The 16,727-nt window shown below is 35.5% G+C and overlaps 1 protein-coding gene across 1 annotated transcript; it reads right to left on the bottom strand.

Moving 5' to 3' along the window:
• Positions 1 to 2,970: 2,970 nt before the first annotated feature.
• Positions 2,971 to 3,732, bottom strand: LOC117338570. The gene has a single exon (XM_033899927.1). It carries the CDS (start codon positions 3,730 to 3,732, stop codon positions 2,971 to 2,973), a length of 762 nt encoding a protein of 253 aa, XP_033755818.1.
• Between the last annotated feature and the right edge of the window lie 12,995 nt (positions 3,733 to 16,727).

Raw genomic sequence — 16,727 nt, 5'->3', positions numbered from 1 at the left:
CTATATTATATATATATTAATACTGTAGTGTCTATGTATTCATTATTGTACACTATATTATATATATTAATACTAGAGTGTCTATGTATTCATTATTGTTCACTATATTATATATATTAATACTGAAGTGTCTGTATATTCATTATTGTACACTATATTATATATATTAATACTAGAGTGTCTATGTATTCATTATTGTTCACTATATTATATATATTAATACTGAAGTGTCTGTATACTCATTATTGTACACTATATTATATATATTAATACTGAAGTGTCTGTATATTCATTATTGTACACTATATTATATATATTAATACTAGAGTGTCTATGTATTCATTATTGTTCACTATATTATATATATTAATACTGTAGTGTCTGTATATTCATTATGGTACACTATATTATATATATTAATACTGTAGTGTCTGTGTATTCACCATTGTACTCTATATTATATATATTAATACTGTAGTGTCTGTATATCCATTATTGTACACTATGTTACCGTTATTTCTCTGTTCATTTATAACCACGGAGTATTTTCCTTCCTCAAAACATTCGTGAACTTCGCCTGGGACACCATCAAACATGTGTATCATAATGAGTGTAATGTAGAAGGCGAAATCAGGGGCCTGTGCCGTCCTGTAACGGGGCATTGGACAACTAATATAGATCTGCTGTCCATTATTACATCAGGGGCCTGTGTCATCTTGCAACGGGACATTGAACTACTTATATAGATTGATGTCCATTATAAAATCTTATTAGAGAAATATCCCCTTTATCTCTTCTCTCCTTACTTTGGTTTTCCTATTCGGAACCCTCTTTATAAGCCCTGAACAAGTATATACTTTTTAAAAGAAAATTAAGAACATATATCTGTCGATATCTGCAAACTGTTTCGCGATCAAAAACTTTGTCCATCTAGTTAGTTTAAACTGTATCTCATTTAGATGATGGAACATGTACATTTGGAAGCATGCATATTAAGGATGAGTACAGCAATCTGCTGACAAATATGTGTAACCTTTACATCGTCAACTTATATAGTAAATACATTTAAATCAATAAGTCGGAAAAACATGAGATTTATACATTTATTTAAGCATTGATGTCAATATTTTTTTAGTTTTATAGAAGTATGAAAAAAATAGTTTGCAAACTGTATGAAACCGCGTAGTGTTTTCTTACAAAAGTTTGCAAACAATATTTTGTCCATACCCCTATGAAACTAAAAAAAGACATCATTGCTTATAATTAATTTCTCAAACTGTTTTTCAAATATAATACACGTTTTATGTACAATTTTACTTATTTGATAAGGGATCGTTCTGTACAAACCTATACGTAACGTAAATGGTCGTATTGTGACGTCACGTTTGTCGCCCTACTTAGGTTTTTTTTCTTAGAGGTAAAAAAAAAATCATCCAATCAGAAAGCCGCATTATGCATACACACGATAAAGAACTAATTATATACAATTGCTAAATGAAGAGGTAAATGAGAATACTGAGACATAGAATCAGATAGAGCAATAATGATTTGTGATTGAGTTCACCCGCTTGGATGAGTAGCTTTTATAATCAAGATGTTATTAATGGTATATGCAAATCATGGAGACTGATAATTTGAATTCTTTTAATCGATTTAATGAACTTTTTAGTAGTTATGCATATCTGAACATTTTAATCTTAAGTTATCTAGTATTATGATAAGCAATCACTTGCAACTATCTTTCTCAAATCACGTTTTGATATTTTGACATTTACATGTCCTATGTTGTTTGAGATCCGAAAAATACAGAATGAGGTTTGTCATATAGAAGGTTAGCGACTTCGGATTGGTTGTTTCTTCACTAAATAGATATACATATGGTAATGCACATTTTGTACACTTAAAATAATGTGCACTTATTTACACATACTATTTACACTTGATATATATGAATCTTGACAATTCCTGGTGTAGAACTTTTCTTTGAATTAAAAACACAATTTGCTATTTTGTCTTTAACATAGAGTGGTGACCAGATTACAGAAGCATATTCCAGGTGCGGTCTGACAAGGGATTTGTAGAGTCTTACAAAGATATCTTGGCTCATGTAGGTAAAACTTCTGAATATTATTCCAACTATCTGATTGGCCTTGTTAGTGGTTTTCTGTATGTGGGTGTTGAAATTGAGGTTCCTATCAATGTAGACACCTAGATCTTTTTCGCTGTCTTCTTTCTCCAGGATATGATCAGTTCCGCTTTGATTTATTTTATAGCTCGTTAATTTTTCTCTGGGCCATTTCCATATGTTTGCATTTCTCTGTATTCAGAGACATTAGCCAATCTTCAGACCATCGACACATGATGTCAATATTGCTTTGTAGATGATCCCTTTCTTCTTGGGTAGAGTTTCTGCTGTACAGCTTGGCATCATCTGCAAACAATTTTGTTGTACAGTTTAACATCTCGGGTAGATCGTTGATATAAATCAGGAACATTATCGGCCCGATAACGCTTCCCTGGGGGACTCCGCTGAGGACTGGGAGGCTATTGGAGATAGCACCATGGATTACTACCTGCTGGGATAGTCCTGTGAGGTATTCTTTGATCCATCTCAAAACTTTGCCCTTTACTCCATAAGATTCCAGTTTCAACAGCAGAAGTCTATGACAAACTTTATCAAAGGCCTTGCTGAAATCCATGTAAATAATGTCGAGATTGTTTCCTTCATCCAGATGCACTGACCAGTCCTCGATTGATTCCAAAAGTTGGGTGGTACATGATCTACCAAGTCTAAACCCATGCTGGTCTTTTGAGAAAAACTTGTGATTTTCCATATGGTCAAGCAATTTATCTCTTATGATCCTTTGCATTTGCGTTACATGTGCATGCTGCCAATTGTCAGGAATTTTGCCTTCGTCCATGGATTTGTTAAAGAGTGATGCTAGTGGCTCCTTAAGCTCCTCAGCAGTTTCAGCAATAAATTTGCCCTGCGACTTTGTTTGGCTTTAATCTTTTTATTGCCTTTAGAATTTCGTCACTTGTGAATTCTACTGTTTCCAAGGGTGTTGTATATCTTCTAACCCGGAGATCTGGATGCGCTATATTGTTATCTGCAACAAATACACTGGAGAAGAACTCTACCATGATATTTGCAGTCTCAATGTTGTTCTTTGTGAGCTCTCCATTAGGTCTTTTGACTTGTTGAATGGACGAATTTGTTTTTGTTTTAGATCTAACATGTTTCCAAAAGAGCTTGGGGTCTGTTGCTATTTTTTCAGCTAAATCTTTTTCAAACGTATATTCAGATTTCCTGATGTTTTTGGTGGCCAAGTTCCTAGCCTCTTTGTACTGGTTCCAATTTTCAGGCGTATTGCAATGAAGATATTTTTGCCATGTCTGGTGTTTGTTCTTAATTGACTGACGGGCTTGTTGGTTCAAATTAGATTTTTTGTTGGTGTTGGTCTTATGTAATGGTATATGTTGTTCAATAATTGTTGTGAGAAGATCTATAAGACTACACCAAGTGTCATTCACATCCGTTATTTGTTCCAATTCATCCCAGTCAATCTCTCGAATCTCTTCCCGGATGGCAGAATAATCGCCCTTGTAGAAATGTCTGCGTTTTGTATGCTCGGTGTTTATGGGCTGATTCACATAACACACATAGTCAAAGACTATGGACACATGGTCACTGGAACCCAGACTTTCACCATACTTCAGATCATCTATCATATTTTCTTCGTTGGTGAAGATCAGGTCAAGGACAGATGGCCTTTGGTCTTGCCGAAACCTTGTTGGGTTGTGAATGTGCTGGTACCAGAAATTATCTTGGACGGTTTCCAAAAACTTTGTTGCAGGATGATTAGTTCCTACTGTAGACACAGGAGTAGCCCAATTTATTTCTTTATAATTAAAGTCTCCAGCTATAAGCTTGTGTGTGAAGGTTGTTGTTTCAATTTCCAAAAGTAGGTTGATGAGTTTTTTTTATTGTTGTCTTCATTGCTGCTTGGGCTTCGATAAAGACAGCAGAGTAGGAGCTTGTCTTTCCTTTGAAGTTGGATGATGCATGAAACATACTCCTTGTACATGGTGTCAAAGTTCAAAGTATCCACCGTCATGCCAGTTTTGTGGTATATTGCAACTCCCCTGTGTTGGCTAGTTGGTCCGAATATGGCTTCATACCCATTAAGCTGGTAGTTCTGTACTGTGAAATTGTAGTTGGCTGTTTTTGGCAGTATTTCCGTGAGACAGATAATGTCCGGATTACAGCGTTTGGTAGCTTCTAGGAGTTCAGCTTTTTTTGTCTTTGTCAGGACATCTACATTTGCATACAAAAATTTCAAGCTAGTTCCTCTAAAAGTTTCCTCAGAAGTTAAACAATCATCCTATGCCTGGTCAGTGCTCTGTTCCATAGCTTCGTTACTGTAGACGATGGTATGGTCGTCAGTGTCATTTAAGTCATCTACTAAGGTTGATTGGTCAAAATCGCTCATGGGTTGTCCTGCAAGGCTTGGAGTTTGTACAAATCTCGAATTATCTCTGGTATCATCAATCTAAATTTTCTAGAGTACTATTTTCCTGGAGGATATAAATATCTAACCAACGAATCTAAAAAAGTGAGGGCAAATTATATGTTCGTCACATGCTGTATTGGTACCTAATGCCTCCTAGAATATACTACAACGATATATATATAGATGTCTAAATGGAAACAAACGCCAACCCAACTGATAACGCACGTAAAGTAAGTAATTATACATAAAAAACAGTCTCTGTTTAATTGCTTGATATAGCAGGAAGTAAAACATTAACTGTCCGACCTAACTTTACTACTACGGAGCGTGTAAACCAGGATATCGTGTGCATATCATGGTCCAAACTTATCAGAATACATATTTTCTGAAAAAAAACGAAGATACAGGAAGAGAATGCGAAATTGCTATGCATTATGTATAATTATCTTTTTGTGAAGTACATTTGATTTGATAGTAAATGTTTTCGAACGTATTACCGAGGAGAAAAAGTATATATGGATAATCACCTGATATGCAATTATATGCAGATCGATGTGTTGTCTTAATGTTTACAAATACAATACGATGCGGTGTCTTAATGTTTACAGATACAATACGATGTAGTGTCCTCGTGTTTACAGATACAATACGATGTGATGTCTTAATGTTTACAGATACAATACGATGTTGTGTCTTTATGTTTACAGATACAATACGATGTGGTGTCTTAATGTTTTCATTTACGATACGATGTGGTGTCTTAATGTTTACAGATACAATACGATGTGGTGTCTTAATGTTTACAGATACAATACGATGTGGTGTCTTAATGTTTACAGATACAATACGATGTTGTGTCTTAATGTTTACAGATACGATACAATGCTGTGTCTTAATGTTTACAGATACAATACGATGCAGTGTCTTAATGTTTACAGATAAAATACGATGTGGTGTCTTAATAATTACAGATACAATACGATGTGGTGTCTTAATGTTTACTGATACAATACGATGTGGTGTCTTAATGTTTACAGATAAAAAACGATGTTGTGTCTTAATGTTTACAGATAAAATACGATGTGGTGTCTTAATGTTTACAGATAAAATACGATGTTGTGTCTTAATGTTTACAGATACAATACGATGTGGTGTCTTAATGTTTACTGATACAATACGATGTGGTGTCTTAATGTTTACAGATAAAATACGATGTGATGTCTTAATGTGTACAGGTACGATACGATGCTGTGTCTTAATGTTTACAGATACGATACGATGTTGTGTTTTAATGTTTACAGATACAATACGATGTTGTGTCTTAATGTTTACAGATACAATACGATGTGGTGTCTTAATGTTTACAGATAAAATGCGATGTTGTGTCTTAATGTTTACAGATACAATACGATGTTGTGTCTTAATGTTTACAGATACAATACGATGTGGTGTCTTAATGTTTACAGATACAATACGATGCTGTGTCTTAATGTTTACAGATAAAATACGATGTGATGTCGTAATGTTTACAGATACAATACGATGTGGTGTCTTAATGTTTACAGATACAATACGAAGTGGTGTCTTAATGTTTACAGATACGATACGAAGTGGTGTCTTAATGTTTACAGATACGATAGGATGTGGTGTCTTAATGTTTACAGATACGATAGGATGTGGTGTCTTAATGTTTACAGATAAAATACGATGTAGTGTCTTAATGTTTACAGATACAATATGATGTGGTGTCTTAATGTTTACAGATAAAATACGATGTTGTGTCTTAATGTTTACAGATAAAATACGATGTGGTGTCTTAATGTTTACAGATACATTACGATGTTGTGTCTTAATGTTTACAGATACAATATGATGTGGTGTCTTAATGTTTACAAATGCAATAAGATGTTGTGTCTTAATGTTTACAGATACGATACGATGCTGTGTCTTAATGTTTACAGATACGATACGATGTGGTGTCTTAATGTGTACAGGTACAATACGATGTTGTGTCTTAATGTTTACAGATACACTATGATGTGGTGTCTTAATGTTTACAGATGAAATAAGATGTTGTGTCTTAATGCTTACAGATAAAATACGACGTTGTATCTTAATGCTTACAGATAAAATACGATGTTGTGTCTTAATGTTTACAGATACAATATGATGTGGTGTCTTAATGTTTACAGATACAATATGATGTGGTGTCTTAATGTTTACAGATACAATATGATGTGGTGTCTTAATGTTTACAAATACAATAAGATGTTGTGTCTTAATGTTTACAGATACAATACGATGCTGTGTCTTAATGTTTACAGATACAATACGATGTTGTGTCTTAATGTTTACAGATACAATACGATGTGGTGTCTTAATGTTTACTGATAAAATGCGATGTTGTGTCTTAATGTTTACAGATACAATACGATGTTGTGTCTTAATGTTTACAGATAAAATACGATGTGATGTCTTAATGTTTACAGATACAATACGATGTGGTGTCTTAATGTTTACAGATACAATACGATGTTGTGTCTTAATGTTTACAGATACGATACGATGTTGTGTCTTAATGTTTACAGATAAAATACGATGTGATGTCGTAATGTTTACAGATACAATACGATGTGGTGTCTTAATGTTTACAGATACAATACGATGTGGTGTCTTAATGTTTACAGATAAAATACGATGAGGCGTCTTAATGTTTACAGATACGATACGATGTGGTGTCTTAATGTTTACAGATACAATACGATGTTGTGTCTTAATGTTTACAGATAAAATACGATGTTGTCTCTTAATGTTTACAGATAAAATACGATGTTGTGTCTTAATGTTTACAGATACGGAACGATGAGGTGTCTTAATGTTTACAGATACAATACGATGTTTTGTCTTAATGTTTACAGATACAATACGATGTGGTGTCTTAATGTTTACAGATACAATACGATGTTGTGTCTTAATGTTTACAGATACAATACAATGTTGTGTCTTAATGTTTACAGATACAATACGATGTGGTGTCTTAATGTTTACAGATAAAATGCGATGTTGTGTCTTAATGTTTACAGATACAATACGATGTTGTGTCTTAGTGTTTACAGATAAAATACGATGTGATGTCTTAATGTTTACAGATACAATACGATGTGGTGTCTTAATGTTTACAGATACATTACGATGTTGTGTCTTAATGTTTACAGATAAAATACGATGTGGTGTCTTAATGTTTACAGATAAAATGCGATGTTGTGTCTTAATGTTTACAGATACAATACGATGTGGTGTCTTAATGTTTACAGATACAATACGATGTTGTGTCTTAATGTTTACAGATAAAATACGATGTTGTGTCTTAATGTTTACAGATAAAATACGATGTTGTGTCTTAATGTTTACAGATACAATACGATATGGTGTCTTAATGTTTACAGATAAAATGCGATGTTGTGTCTTAATGTTTACAGATACAATACGATGTTGTGTCTTAGTGTTTACAGATAAAATACGATGTGATGTCTTAATGTTTACAGATACAATACGATGTGGTGTCTTAATGTTTACAGATACATTACGATGTTGTGTCTTAATGTTTACAGATAAAATACGATGAGGCGTCTTAATGTTTACAGATACGATACGATGTGGTGTCTTAATGTTTACAGATACAATACGATGTTGTGTCTTAATGTTTACAGATAAAATACGATGTTGTGTCTTAATGTTTACAGATAAAATACGATATGATGTCTTAATGTTTACAGATAAAATGCGATGTTGTGTCTTAATGTTTACAGATACAATACGATGTTGTGTCTTAATGTTTACAGATAAAATACGATGTTGTGTCTTAATGTTTACTGATAAAATACGATGTTGTGTCTTAATGTTTACAGATACAATATGATGTGGTGTCTTAATGTTTACATATACAATACGATGTCGTGTCTTAATGTTTACAGATACGGAACGATGAGGTGTCTTAATGTTTACAGATACAATACGATGTTTTGTCTTAATGTTTACAGATACAATACGATGTGGTGTCTTAATGTTTCAGATACAATACGATGCGGTGAGGTGCGTTCGTCTAATAGCACACATAGTTATTATAGGGTTTTAGATGATCACACTTCCAACTTATTCGAAAATGTGTGTATGAATAAAAAGGATGCTACAGAAATCTGCACAATCCAGTGATTACCTGACTATCGATATATTCCCTAGAGCACATGTATAACGACAGGCACTATGTACACACTGTAATAAGACACAACCACTCTACGTATTCTATATTAATACATGGTATCAGGCCTAGTCTATCTACAGCCACATTAACCATACTACCATGCTTTGACCTTAAATCACAGGAAGCAACAAGCAATCGAATCATTAAGTTATTTTCTGTAGAATAACATTTTCCTTTCGTTAAGTGTCAGTTTTGTCCCGCGTTTCAGAGACAATACATACCTAATGGATAAAAAACAGTGTCTTATGTATACATATCACGAACCCTTATTGTCGCTTATCACTACCAAGATGTACTTGTTCCGTTGCGTAACGTGTATTAAGTGGACACTTAGCAGTTTTTCCCTGAAAAACAGACATTAACTGCTGTACAGACCACAGCTAATCGTCTAGGAAATGGCCGAGGAAATGGAATCCAGGATACAAATAATTTAATAGGTCTGTAACTTTTGATATTGACACAGACGATACACATCCTACTATATAGAAAAAAACTTATTTATTCATTAACACAACATTCGTAAGTCAATACCACAGTGTAAAGTAACTAGAAGGAAGGGTGGTTTAAAGGCCTGTAAATGGCCTAATGTGTCCCTCGAACCCCCGGCGTTACAACGAGGGAAACCACCACCGATATGTCGGTCCCAAAGATCACAATGTTGGTTACGTTACTAAATTTTAGTTAAAATCTAATTGGCTCATATAAGGGACAGCAAAGACGAAAAAACTACAAATAAAAGCACTGGACTGCCTCAATATGGCATTAATAGTCTTTATAAACATACCATATTGCATTACCGCGCATTATATTTTTTGACTACAAAAAGTGTCATTAAATCTCTATAGCAAGGGAATTCAATGGTTATATACTTTACATACTGCTCTTGGTTTTTGCATGTTTATAGCCATCAAATATTGTTATAACAAATGTAGTAATAAATTGAATTGAATTGAATATATTATTATCGATATTAATCGGCGTCAGGATATGGAGCCATTGTCCCTGTTTGAAGAATCGTAACACTATTTATGTATAGATGTATGTATACGAGTCAAAGACACCATGTAAGTAATGATTACATTCATTTAAAGGGACCCCGGTCACATCATACGAGAGCCACCTAACTCCCAAAAATGCCGAGAGCTAATCAGGAGTAGCTACTACGATTGATATAGACACGGGTATGTGTCGGTCAGGGGACAGAACCTAAAGCCTTCCTACCAGGGGCGAACGCTCATATAAAGACCAAAAGCGAGGCATTGTCAAAAGAGACATTGGTAAAAAGAACGTAGACTAGAAAGAAGGGAGAATGTCCCAAATGAAGCCGTCTCTTCCGATCATACAATGGGAGCTGTAGGTAGAATACTCTATTGAATACTTTATCAGAAAGTTTTATGATCAAACATACCATTATATCTTCTGTAACGATGACCCCGACATATCACCGAATACGTCGATATACATCCACCCCCGAGATATATGTAGTGTAAATGTTCCTGTGAAGTAGGACACTGAAAATCGCTTTTATGTAACAATGACCTCGAAAGGTTGTATAGTGTATTTTAATTCAATAATGACCCTACTGTATCTAGCTCTCAATTTACATTAAAAGGTGCTTAATATCTTATATGTCTTCTGTACAATCCTTGGAACAATCACTCTGCTATCCGAAGAGGTCTAAGGTATGTCTAACACGAACATATAAAATGTATCTGTTTCATCAAAAGTTTGATAGCAATATCATCATTTCGGTAACAATCACCTAAACCGTAACCCATTAATGTCCATATTCGAACCAGCCAATGTGCATCCTTTACAAACCCCCTTTGGATAATAAAACCAACTTTGGTTGTTCTGTATTTTGTTTTATAGACAACACGACCGCAGATATATATCGGTTTACGTTTTATGAAGTTTTCCGAATGGCACTACAGAAAATTATATCACGGTTAATTTGTCTTTTATATATATTGCTTACATCGAAGGACAAACACAAGACGCGGATAAATGTGACTTTAAGGATACTGCAGAAAATAAATGTGACTTTAAAGATACTGTAGAAGATAAATGTGACTTTAAGGAAAAAGTAGGCGATAAATGTGACTTTAAGGATACTGTAGAAGATAAGTGTGACTTTAAGGAAAAAGTAGGCGATAAATGTGACTTTAAGGATACTGTAGAAGATAAGTGTGACTTTAAGGCTACTGTAGACGATAAATGTGACTTTAAGGATACAGTAGACGGTAAATGTGACTTTAAGGATACAGTAGACGGTAAATGTGACTTTAAGGATACAGTAGAAGATAAATGTGACTTTAAGGATACAGTAGACGGTAAATGTGACTTTAAGGATACAGTAGACGGTAAATGTGACTTTAAGGATACCGTAGACGGTAAATGTGACTTTAAGGATACAGTAGACGGTAAATGTGACTTTAAGGATACAGTAGACGGTAAATGTGACTTTAAGGATACTGTAGACGGTAAATGTGACTTTAAGGATACTGTAGACGGTAAATGTGACTTTAAGGATACAGTAGAAGATAAATGTGACTTTAAGGATACTATAGAAGATAAATGTGACTTTAAGGATACTGTAGATGATAAATGTGACTTTAAAGATACTGTAGAAGATAAATGTGACTTTAAAGATACCGTAGAAGATAAATATGACTTTAAGGATACTGTAGACGATAAATGTGACTTTAAGGATACTGTAGAAGATAAATGTGACTTTAAGGATACTGTAGAAGATAAACGTGACTTTAAGGATACTGTAGACGGTAAATGTGACTTTAAGGATACTGTAGAAGATAAATGTAACTTTAAGGATACCGTAGACGATAAATGTGACTTTAAAGATACTGTAGAAGATAAATGTGACTTTAAGGAAAACGTAGAAGATAAATGTGACTTTAAGGATACTGTAGAAGATAAATGTGACTTTAAGTATACCATAGAAGATAAATGTGACTTTAAGGATAAAGTAGAAAATAAATGTGACTTTAAGGATACCGTAGAAGATAAATGTGACTTTAAGGATACCGTAGAAGATAAATGTGACTTTAAGGATACTGTAGACGGTAAATGTGACTTTAAGGAAAAAGGAGGCGATAAATGTGACTTTTAGGATACTGTAGAAGATAAATGTGACTTTAAGTATACCATAGAAGATAAATGTGACTTTAAGGATACCATAGAAGATAAATGTGACTTTAAGGATACTGTAGAAGATAAATGTGACTTTAAGGATACCATAGAAGATAAATGTGACTTTAAGGATAAAGTAGGCGATAAATGTGACTTTAAGGATACTGTAGAAGATAAGTGTGACTTTAAGGATACTGTAGACGGTAAATGTGACTTTAAAGATACTGTAGCAGAAACGGTTGTTTACAAGGGTTGAATTACCAATGGTGCTGTTTACAACAAGCTTAATGCAAAGATACTACAAAAATCTATTAACACGGATTATACATTATGCTGTAAAAACATACGACTCCATTTTTGTGAAGACGTTTTGTCAATAAATGCACAAAATCGAACACAAGATGCGTAGACAAACTCAAATTACGTATACATTCTTTTTTGTATATACAGTTAGTGCTTTTAACATTATATGCGAAAACCTTGATATCTCTTCTAAAAAGCGTATCTTACGAATTAGGTCAGAAGGTAAAAACAGCCACATCCCAGAAAGCAAAACATATAAAACCAATACATTCCTAAACTCCATTATATTTGGAACTATCAGTCAAATGTCGTTCCGAAAACTAAGAACCTGTAATTGATGAAGAACCTAGGATTACACGGTCCTGTAAGAGACGAGAAGTAACTGTATAAAGGAGACGATGAGTAACGCTATCATACTCTCAACTAAAACAATAAAACAATATGTAAGCTTTTCTTTTGAAATTATAAGAAACATTCAACATGGCCCTGACAAAGTAAGAATTGATTATTTACTATTAAAGCGTCATGGAATCTCAGTACGAAAGGGGAACATACGTTGCTGAGTAATGTAAAGAACTTATAAAAAGGGGGCATGAGCCTTAACGGTCACCAACTCAAGCTTTAAGTAAGAGTAGGGTTTTAAAACAAAATTTCAGCAAATTTCCCCCTTTTGAGCGCCAACCCTCTGTTTTCAGGGCTTCATTGATATGAAATATGATTGTCCTCCCCCCAAAATGTTTCACACCAAATTTGGTTGTAATCCTTCCAAGGGTTAAAGGGGCTACATGGTTAGAAAACACTATGTGAACTGCGCATGCGTATAAGTTGAGAAAGAAGCAACATGGCGGACGTAAACACGTAAAGGCAACGGGGGCATGGAAGTTACCTCACGGAAAGTGCCAAAAAGCGTAAGAGGAAGAAGTCAGACCAATTCTACAATTCCTGAGGTTGAAATCTAAGGTAATAGTCCCTTTAAGGAGGAATTAAAACAAAATTTCAGCAAAATTCCCCATTTTGGGCCCAGTCCCTCTGTTCCAAGCGATCACAACAGCCTCATTAAATTAACATATAATTGTCCTCCCCCAATGATGTTACACACCAGATTTGGTTGAAATTCAACTAAGCGTTAAAAAGGAGAAGGATTTTAAAACAAAATTTCAGCAAAGTTCCCCTCTCTGGCTCCCCCCCCCCCCCCCCCCGCATACTGGCCCCAGGGGTCACATCAGCATCATCATATAAAATATGATTGGCCTCTCCAACTGATGTTTCACCACTTTGGATGAAATTCACCGAAGGGTTAAGAAAGAGTAGAAGAATGTTTAAAGCAAAATTTCAACAAAGTTCCCTTTTTGGAGCGCCACTCCACTGGTCACATGGGTCACACCAGCCTCATTTGGGTCAGGTGACCTAAAAACTGTCTGGCGAATGTTAGGCTAGCCAATAAAGGAAAGACTGAGGTCATGCTTAATTCATTAAGACGACTGCCCGGTAGACTGATGTTAAAAAGTCAGGTAGTGTTGAAATCAGGTTTGCGCATCAGTTATAAGTATATTAGGTGTCAATTGCAAGACACACCACAACCTATGTAACTCCAATCAAGTGACACACTTCCTGTCGACCGACCTTTATCCTGGAACTTGAACAGGTCTTTAAATGAACGCGACAAAAAGAAGATATTTTCAAAATTTACAAACATATCTATAATCCATTTTGGCAAATTGAAATGCTGTGTAGAGTATTAATGAATATCTTAAAGTGTATCCATAACGCGAAACGATTCCCTCAATATTGGTAAATGAATACATGTAAGGTGTTGACCTGTGTCGATCAATGGTACGTTATACATTAAGTCACCTTCGTCTAACTTAACGACCGAAATAACAATCAAATCAACAAACTGTTGAGCCGGGGCATAATTAACACTGTACAATGTATGAAATGATAATCGATTCAACGATCATTTGGCTACGATTTATGGATGCAATCATCCAGGCGACTTACTTTATTTACCGCTTGAACAGGTTGTTCTCTATGATTGTTGCCTTATTGATCCGGAGTTCCGATTGCTTCCTTCCTGATGCTGTAAATATTGTCCACTTTGAGTACATGTGTGCTGTTTCATCTCCCCACTATTTGCCGTAACTTACATGCCACTTTTTAACGCATTTGATTCGTGTCACAGTTTAAAATATACACATGTACTTCCTCCATCGGCTCCTAAATTCAGTTAAGGCGTTTTGCTTTCATCCGATTTTTAAACGCGACGTTTTTAGGAATGTATTATGAATATTAAGCGATAATTCGGCGTGTTCTATGGAATGTTAATTCAGCTGTGAATTTGGCGTCTTTTAAGGTGTCTTTGGCTTACATTTCTTGTTTTCAAACAACCTTCAAGAAATTGCTTGTTTTCCGTGTTAAGTGCCCATTTCCGATAATGTACCAACATACATGCACATGTATTTATATCTTCTCCAAGTTATTGTTATTTGTGACAATTCTACCTAGCATTATTGCATATTGTATTACGGCAGTCTTTCTGCATCTGGTTAGACATGGAGTTGGGGTATTACTCTGTCTTACCGTATCTGGTTAGATGTGGAGTTGAGGTATTGCTCTGTCTTACCGTATCTGGTTAGATGTGGAGTTGAGGTACTGCTCTGTCTTACCGTATCTGGTTAGACGAGGAGTTGAGTTATAACTCTGTCTTACCGTATCTAGTTAGACGTGGAGTTGAGGTATTGCTCGGTCTTACTGTATCTGGTTAGACGTGGAGTTGGGGTATTGGTCTGTCTTACTGTATCTGGTTAGACGTGGAGTTGAGGTATTGGTCTGTCTTACCGTATCTGGTTAGACGTGGAGTTGAGGTATTGGTCTGTCTTACCGTATCTTGTTCAGACGTGGAGTTGAGGTATTACTCTGTCTTACTGTATCTGGTTAGATGTGGAGTTGAGGTATTGGTCTGTCTTACCGTATCTGGTTAGACGTGGAGTTTAGGTATTGGTCTGTCTTACCGTATCTGGTTAGATGTGGAGTTGAGGTATTGCTCTGTCTTACTGTATCTGGTTAGACGTGGAGTTTAGGTATTGCTCTGTCTTACTGTATCTGGTTAGATGTGGATTTGAGGTATTGCTCTGTCTTACTGTATCTGGTTAGGTGTGGAGTTGAGGTATTGGTCTGTCTTACCGTATCTGGTTAGACGTGGAGTTGAGGTATTACTCTGTCTTACTGCATCTGGTTAGACGTGGAGTTGAGGTATTGCTCTGTCTTACTGCATCTGGTTAGATGTGGAGTTGAGGTATTGCTCTGTCTTACTGTATCTGGTTAGACGTGGAGTTGAGGTATTGCTCTGTCTTACTGTATCTGGTTAGATGTGGAGTTGAGGTATTGCTCTATCTTACTGTATCTGGTTAGATGTGGAGTTGAGGTATTGCTCTATCTTACTGTATCTGGGTAGATGTGGAGTTGAGGTATTGCTCTATCTTACTGTATCTTGTTAGACGTGGAGTTGAGGTATTGGTCTGTCTTACTGTATCTGGTTAGATGTGGAGTTGAGGTATTACTCTGTCTTACTGTATCTGGTTAGATGTGGAGTTGAGGTATTGGTCTGTCTTACTGTATCTGGTTAGATGTGGAGTTGAGGTATTACTCTGTCTTACTGTATCTGGTTAGATGTGGAGTTGAGGTATTACTCTGTCTTACTGTATCTGGTTAGACGTGGAGTTGAGGTATTGGTCTGTCTTACTGTATCTGGTTAGGTGTGGAGTTGAGGTATTGCTCTGTCTTACTGTATCTGGTTAGACGTGGAGTTGAGGTATTGGTCTGTCTTACTGTATCTGGTTAGATGTGGAGTTGAGGTATTACTCTGTCTTACTGTATCTGGTTAGATGTGGAGTTGAGGTATTGCTCTATCTGACCGTATCTGGTTAGATGTGGAGTCGAGGTATTGCTCTATCTGACCGTATCTGGTTAGACGTGGAGTTGAGGTATTACTCTGTCTTACTGTATCTGGTTAGATGTGGAGTTAAGGTATTGGTCTTTCTTACCGTATCTGGTTAGATGTGGAGTTGAGGTATTGGTCTATCTTACTGTATCTGGTTAGACGTGGAGTTGAGGTATTGCTCTATCTGACCGTATCTGGTTAGACGTGGAGTTGAGGTATTGCTCTATCTTACCGTATCTGGTTAGACGTGGAGTTGAGGTATTGCTCTATCTGACCGTATCTGGTTAGACGTAGAGTTGAGTTACTGCTCTGTTTTACGTTATCTGGTTAGGTGTGGTTTTGCTCTGTGTGTGGTTTTCCTAATTACAAATGCCTCAATTTGGCCGAAATTTGTTTTGTTTATCAGTCGATGTTTGCTACAGAATTAAAGTGATGGTATGCATAGACAAGTCCTGCCTGTTTCCTGATTACTCAAGCTCAGCCCTTACAAGCCAATTATCTTATCCTTGTCGGCAGTGGTTGCAGTTTCTTACTACACGTGTTACTAAAGTGGATACAA

The sequence above is a fragment of the Pecten maximus genome, chromosome 11 (assembly GCF_902652985.1).
Source record: "Pecten maximus chromosome 11, xPecMax1.1, whole genome shotgun sequence".
Taxonomy (NCBI): Eukaryota; Metazoa; Mollusca; class Bivalvia; order Pectinida; family Pectinidae; genus Pecten; species Pecten maximus.
Note: the sequence above shows the minus strand (reverse complement) of the source record. Positions and strands in the feature narration are given on the sequence as shown.